The sequence below is a fragment of the Oryzias melastigma genome, linkage group LG16, assembly GCF_002922805.2.
Source record: "Oryzias melastigma strain HK-1 linkage group LG16, ASM292280v2, whole genome shotgun sequence".
In the NCBI taxonomy this organism is placed as follows: domain Eukaryota; kingdom Metazoa; phylum Chordata; class Actinopteri; order Beloniformes; family Adrianichthyidae; genus Oryzias; species Oryzias melastigma.
The window spans coordinates 29116093-29123760 of NC_050527.1; the positions used below are offsets into that span (position 1 = coordinate 29116093).

The window sequence follows — 7668 nt, forward strand, 5'->3', positions numbered from 1 at the left end:
ATGCTGTGAATAGTGTGCAGATGATCTGTAACTAAAACTAGTCTCCAGTATTTTCTGTCTGAAGAAGCCAAGCCCCGCCCAAAACCTCCAAAGCATGGATGTGAATGATCTGAACAGGTGGATTAAGCTGAAAGAAGCTGCAGGTTTGCTCCAAACAAGCGATTAGTAAGTCAGACACAGAACTTGACAAAGAAGTGAAAATGTCCACATCAACCTGCAGTGAACGGCCTTTCCAAATCCATCCAGTTTTCGTAACAAGTGTGATCCAGCAGGAAAACACTCAACTCCAACAGCGGCAAAGACTGCTGCAGCAGTTCAGCTGCTCTTTAGCGTGATACCAGGTGCATTCTGGTTTCCACTCACCTGACTGGCAGCATCAGTTTTGAGCTCTTTGTGGTTGGAGAACTGAACGTAGACGGGGGAGTTGCGGACGTGTGGAGGGACCGTGTTGTAATAGTTCACCATTGTGATGGCCGCCTCCTCCGTTCCCATCTCCAGGAAGGCCTGCAAAGAATGAGGATGGAGCTCACTGACAAATTCACTCCTCACACCACATTAGGGATCAGGGTAAAGATACTTGTTTTTATTTGTTGGGTTGTCACACATCAACAGGACTAGGGGTCAACTGATTATTTCCCAGTATTTGTTATTTTGACTTATATTAACATCAGCCTTCTTTTCACCCTAAGGGTTGATACTGGTTATTTTGGCTACCGTGCCTGTGTGCAGGCTACTGCCCTCCTCTGCTCAGCATCAAGCAACTCGTAAATTAAGCAAGAAAGTTTCTTTGCGCATCACCTTAATCAGTCTGAAGTGAGCACACCTTCAGAGGCCGTTTGGTTGAAGAAAACCCAGAACGAGTTTGCTTTTGCATCACAATCTCTGTTGCTTAAAACAACCTTCTCAACCAAATAGTAAAGCACATTTAGGAGACATATTATTAAGCACATTGTGTTTTACTCTCCACTTCAACAAGCAGCAGAAAAACCTGTTTTTTTTTTATTTATTTTTTTATTTGGTCTTTATTTGGTAGTTAAAAGGTTAAAGTCCCACTCCAATCATCTTTTGATTAATGTTAGTGTTCCCAGTAGTCTTTTAATTACTATCATTCAGTTTAGACAACATTTTAGCAACCTGTGTCATTCTCCAGGTCATGGTTTTTGCTTGAGATCCCAGAACTCACCGTTCAGATCGTATTACTGTTTTAAAGTTACAGTTTGGATCATTTTTCAGATCAGTAAAAAGAAAAAAAAACAATAGGACAAAATAACAAGACAAAAGTTTACATTCATTTTTTTTAAAAGCTTCAAAAATATATTTAATAAAATATTAGGCCCGGGAATCAATTAAAAAAAAATTAACTAGTTAGTCGCAAACCTAGGAAAAATGAATTGCGATTAATCGCAATCATTTTTCTTTGTTTGGGTATTTGTTGACAACTAATTACCTACGAATAATCACAATATTAAATCACACAAAACTGTGTATTTAGAACATTTATTTTTAATTAAGGCTGTCAACAGATTAAAATAAAATTAGATTATTAACACTTTTGTGTTCTGATTGATCACTATTAATCAGTGTTTTACCAGGTATATTGGATGAAAATATGCAGCTTTTGAACAAAAAAAGACCAGATAGAATTTTTCCTTAATTTTTATTGTCTGAAATCTTAACCCAGAAATGTAATTTGTTTGTACAAACACAACAGGATTGAAGGATTTATATTGTTAAACCTGTAGACAAATGAATGTCACTGGCATGAGATTGGAAGTCAGGTCCAGTTACATGTGAGAGAAGAAACAGGTACAATATGACACATTTACAATACAATATACGACACAATATGCTACTAATACTTACAAAAACATAAGTAAATACATTGTTTTACAGTTAAAATACACTGCTCACAAAAATTAAAGGAACACTTTTTTTATTGGGCCTGGCATGAATTGAATGAAACCTGTTTGATAATGTTCTGGTTGGATAAGCAGCTGAGGGCCTCGTTAATCAATTTCAGCTGTATTGGTGTTCATGGAATTAACAACAGGTGCACTTCAGTGGCAACAATAAGAAAACCCTCAAACAGGACTGGTGTTACATGTGGAGGTCATTTCAAGTTTCTCCCTCTTGATCTTTTTTGGCTGGTTTTCCACTCGTGCTGATTTTGGCTTGATAATTATCTCTACTGGCAGTATGAGGAGATTCCTTAACCCTACAGAAGTTGAACAGGTTGTCCAACTTCTCCAGGATGGCACCTCCACACGTGCTGCAGCAAGAAGGTTTAATGTGTCTCCCAGCACAATCTCCAGAACATGGAGGACATTTCATGAGACTGGTAGTTATTCTGGGAGAGCTGGACAGGGCCGTAGAAGGTCCTCAACCCCTCAGCAGGACCCATACCTGCTCCTTTGTGCAAGGCGGAACAGGCTGAGCACTGCTCGTGCCCTACAGAATGACCTCCAGAGGGCCACTGGTGTGAATGTCTCTACCCAAACAACCAGAAAGAGTCTGGAGAAGACAAGGAGAACGTTATGCTGCCTACAACGCGGTTCAACATGACAGGTTTGGTGGTGGGTCAGTGATGGTCTGGGGAGGTATATCCATGGAGGGACGCACAGACCTCTACTGCCTAGGAAATGGTGCTCTGACTGCCATAAGGTATCCAGATGGAATCCTTGAACCCATTGTCAGACCCTACGCTGGTGCAGTAGGTCCTGGTTTCCTCCTAATCCACAACAATGCCCGGCCTCACGTGGCAAGAGTATGCAGGCAGTACCTGGAGGATGAAGGAATTGAAACAATTGAATGGCCTTCACCATCCCCTGACTTAAACCCAATAGAACATCTCTGGGACATTATGTTTGGGTCCATTAGGCGCCGCCAGGTTGCTCCTCAGACTGTACAACAGCTCACACAGATCTGGGAGGAAATGCCACAAGACACCATTAGGACGTTGTCAAGCATACAAGCTGGTGGGGGCCAAACAAGATACTGAAAAGCATTTTGAGTTGCAGAAATTAAGTTTTGGAAAAAAAGCCTGCCACATCTTCATTTCACTCTGATTTTATGGTGTCTACACAATTGAGCCTCTGTAGGCTGAAAACTTTTATTTCCATTAAAAGACTTGGCATCCTTTTGTTCCTAAGACACTGCCCTGTCATTATCTGTATAGATATCCAACTTCATTTGAGATCTGATGTATCTGATGTGTTTCTTTAAAATGCTGCTTTAATTTTTGTGAGCAGTATAAATATCCTCCATTATGAGAAAAAATGCTGCGAGAATGTGTTAAAAACATCAAAAACTAGGGATGTAAGAAAAGAAATCAATAAAGTGAAATATTGCGGTATTTCATTGGCCGACACTCATACATCAAGTACGTGGTCTGTGTGAACAGACAGACAGATGCCTCTGTCAGTCAGTCAGGTTCAATGACACCAACATGGAACAAAGCAGCTGTATCTGACAGGAATCCAACAGACAAATGTCATGTTATCTTCCACAGACACACAATACGCTTTTGTGATGAGCTGTTGGCAAGTTTGTGATGCACCTCTAGATAGCAAGACTAAGTGTTTTCCACATTTCTGCTGAAGCTTCATGCTGTCTGACAGACTGAGCTGTCAGACGTTCACTCACCTGGTTCTTCCCCTTCAATGTCAGGATGTTTGTTACTTTGCCAAAAGGTAGACCAAGAGCTATGACTTCTGCGTCCATTGCCTCAGTGGGAAGCCTCCTGATGTGAATCACACGAGACGGCAGAGCCTCCTCCACCCTGAGCTTCTTACTGTCACTGCCATTGGACGTTCCGTCTACAGTCACAGAACAGTGAGAGGCTGAATCCTAATCTGAAATATGAAACATTTCACTCCAGGACTCATCAGTACACAGCTCTACTTCTACAGCATGTGATGTAGGACTGCTGTTAGAAATTGTTTACCTTCTATACAACACACAGAGCAGTGGTTCACAAGTCTCATACTTGCCTTCAACCTTTACTTTATAGTGTGTGTACAGTGCCAGTATAGGCTGAAACAGTCAGTTCATTTAGAAGCACATTGGTAAACGCGGTAACCTTAGCTGTTGCCATTAACTTTTCTTTGAGCATAAACATCCCATCTGAAGTGCACGGCGTCATGCACTCTGCTCAGTGGGTGAGCTGGACTAATATGAATGTTGGTGGGCGACTCTCTGAGCAAAAAGACTGATGCCATTCCTGCAAAACGGAATGATTATTTGGTTCACTTTCTCCGTTTTCCAAACACAACTATCTGCAGCCAGAGTTTTAATTGGCACAGTATCAGACAGGAGATAAAAGGAGCACATCATTTCTGAGAAACATTAATGCAAAGGAGGACTTTCTTCTCAGGGAAAAGATTGAACAGATCAATAAACATGACAAAAAAGATCTGGCGCGGATCACCACAAACATGCTCAGACGATCTGCATCAAAGCGTTCCTGTTTTATGGAGCCATTATTTCTGGACAGTGGTTCATTTTACTCTGACGTTCATCTCTGTCAGACTGCACTTCCCCTCACCACATCCCTGAGTTAGACATGTCCCGGGGGTCGTTCCCTCTGATGGACAGATATGCAGCAGGGATCCACCTCTTAGCCGGTGATCCTTAAAGCACAGAACAGGTTTCCCTGCATGTTCTCCACTGTCCTGACGATGCTAGCTGGCTGTTTCTGCACAGCTCCAGAGGTTGTAGAACCTTATGTTCTGATTTTTTTCCTAAATCATAATGCACAACGTGTGTCTTATTTTGTGCAACAAATAACACAAAACAAATAAGACACTTAAGTCCACCATTGCTAAAATTAGTAATACCGTCTTTGATAAGCATTGACTGCAACTGAATGGGAATTATCTGTAGAATTCAGTCTTAACAATAGTAAACGTGAGCAGCAGTACGACTAATTAGTGCTAAATGGTTGTAAACAAAACCAAATTCAAATAATTCAAGTAACTGCCAGACACATTATTGCCCGCGACAGCCAGTCTTGAAACGTGCGCCCCCTATCTACCTCCAGAGGAACGTCTCACCAGAGGATGATGACTAAATGTCGCGTTATATCACAATATCAATATTTTGGCACACCCCTAGTCCTCATTTGGTCTTTTATTCTGAAAATTGGCCATATTCCCACAGAATTAGCACCTCCAAGAGAAACTGATCGTAAAGATGTGTACTTTAGCAGCACAGGAGAGCGTTCTAACCGCCTGCTCCACGCCTGGTGTTACCACGCTCGTGGACTGAAATGAGACCTATTACCACAGCAATGACACATCAAAGTGCTTGAAGGACGTCCAGTCAAACCCCTCCCTTTGTGAGGCTGGTTGGAACGAACTCACCACGCCTAGTGCTCATGTCAGAGTTGGGATTGTTGTACATACTCAGCTCATCAGATCCTCTCTGTGGAAACAGGATAAAAACGAAACAACGGTAAGAAGCCAGGATAACAAAGCTGAAAGAACAATAAAGCTGAGCTCTCTGAAGACAGTTTAGGGAACAGAGGGAGGAGGAGTCTGTGCAGAGTGGCATAAAACTGTGCCAGAGTGATCCCACTCCTCTGCTGCTGGTTCCACTTTAATCTTGCTGAATTGAAGATGTCAAGAAGTGTCATTTCAACAAGAGCTACACTGGGTCCCAGCAGGCTTGCTGGTGCTGCCAGGAGCGCTGTGGTCTTAAACCTGACTGATGGGATGACGAGCAGCGTGGCTGGGGACCCATTACACACACAACTTTATAATAGCTCTGTACCCCCCACCCCCCGCTCCTGTCTGACTGAATTTGAACCAAGTGTTCTTCTGCCTCCAACATTCTTTATAGTTACGATAAAGCTGACGCTGTCAGGCCTGCTACAACCAACATGACACAAATAAATTGAAAGGGTAATAAAGTTGTCTGACTTTAGCCACAATGTGAGCACAAAACAAAGAATCCAGGATTACACAAACGTGGCTTTCCTTCCAACAGCTGGCAGCCCTTTGCTTTTAAACTTCGACATTGAAAATATGATTAAATAAAAGACCCTGTATGTTCTGATGACTATTGCATTTTGCCTCAAGGTAAATTTTTAACTTGATTTTTTTGCAGACCAAACTGCAGCTGGTACTCGACAAATAAGGTTAGTAGCATATTTCCACATGAACCTGCCTTTCTAGCAAGCAACTCTTCTTCCTAATCCCATCAGAGCTTTTTCATTCCTCTGAAAAGGTCTGTATAACCATTCCTGTCTCATATTTCACCTTTACTTTTTACTAAAATACCAGCGTTATCTAAAGATGCTATCCCACAGATTTACAGGCAAAGGTGACATCAACACCACATGCATCTATCTATCCTGCCTGTATTTTTACTGTTCATTAGCGCTCCTCCACCACCTACAACAGGGAGAACCAAGGAGCAAAAAGTCAAAGCAGAACAAATACCCCAAATATTGCTCTAGGCGTTTTTGTTTTCACAACTCTGTTCCTTTAATATCTTTCTGGATGTCACATTAATTCAGCCGGCACAAACCGCAATGATTCATTTCTCTTTCCTGATCATGTTTGGCACTTCCATGCTTTGAAGTGGACGCTACCCACTCACCACTCCCAAATCCGGGTCCCTGATTGGTCATTGTGCTGGGTTGATGCCATTATGTGTGAAAATGTTGAACTGTTTTGAACATTCACCGAGAACTCAATGCGTGTCCGATTTGTACTTTGAGCTCGTGACCTGATTTAAAAACTTGTGCAACAAAGCGCGCTTACGCGCATCCCAGACACGGAAGCCAGGAATTCTGGTGTGCGCGTGTTTGCATTGACTTTTCATTGAAAGTGTCCGCTTGAATGTGCGCCGACGCGGCTGATGTGGAAGCACCTAGAAATGAAAAGACTGACCTCCTGGAACTGCTGTCTGATCATTGGATGGTTTTGAAGAATGATTGGAGTAAAGCAGGCCTTCAATACACTATCAGAAGATTTAAGTGTCCAGTAATCTGAGCAGAGAGACGCTTGTGTTGTTATTTCCGTGAACAAAAAGAAAGCAGCAGCATGAGGATTTGACTGACATTCCTACAGGCAACTGCTCCTGAATCATGAAAATGGTGAAGGACTCATCTTCTCAATGTGATAGATAGTTAGTCAAGTACAAATCACAACAAACACACAAGTTGCATATATAAAAGCAGATGTTTGTCACTAGGATACAGAAAGTTCATTATTTCCTCTGCATTTAGGGAATTCTAAACATTTCTAGAGCTTCAGCAACTCTGCCTTACATTGGCAAATTTACACTTGTGTGCACTTTATTCAACTATTGCAAAATATCAGTTTTTGAGCCACTTACCTGTAAAAATTAGCTCTTTAAGGACAGCATTTTTATTTTTTGTAATTTTAATACCTTGAGTCCGAATTAAAGCTTTTACCATGAGTTTGGGTTGAAGTTAAAAAGGTGAAATTACAGGCAAATTACAAGAAGAAAACTTACTTTCATTCCAACTGCTATATCTCCAACGCTGAAAGACAAAAACATTTGGATTTAGTAACAAACCAAACTGTTGAACAACTAATCAAAAACATCCAACATTTATTATAGTGTAACCCCAGGCTAACACCACCAGCGCCACGGCTCCGTTGCGTCGCGGGAGTGGACTAGCTACAGCCGATGGCTTAC

The 7668-nt window shown here is 41.7% G+C and overlaps 1 protein-coding gene across 1 annotated transcript; it reads right to left on the reverse strand.

Annotated features, from left to right (window-relative positions):
* Nucleotides 1–363: 363 nt before the first annotated feature.
* Nucleotides 364–7510, reverse strand: LOC112136607 (polypyrimidine tract-binding protein 2; the record flags this gene model as incomplete). The annotated part of the gene is given in 4 exon segments (XM_024258422.1): nt 364–504; nt 3643–3815; nt 5361–5421; nt 7483–7510. Coding segments are annotated over 4 exon segments (403 nt in total), but the record flags the coding sequence as incomplete, so codon positions are not given.
* Between the last annotated feature and the right edge of the window lie 158 nt (nt 7511–7668).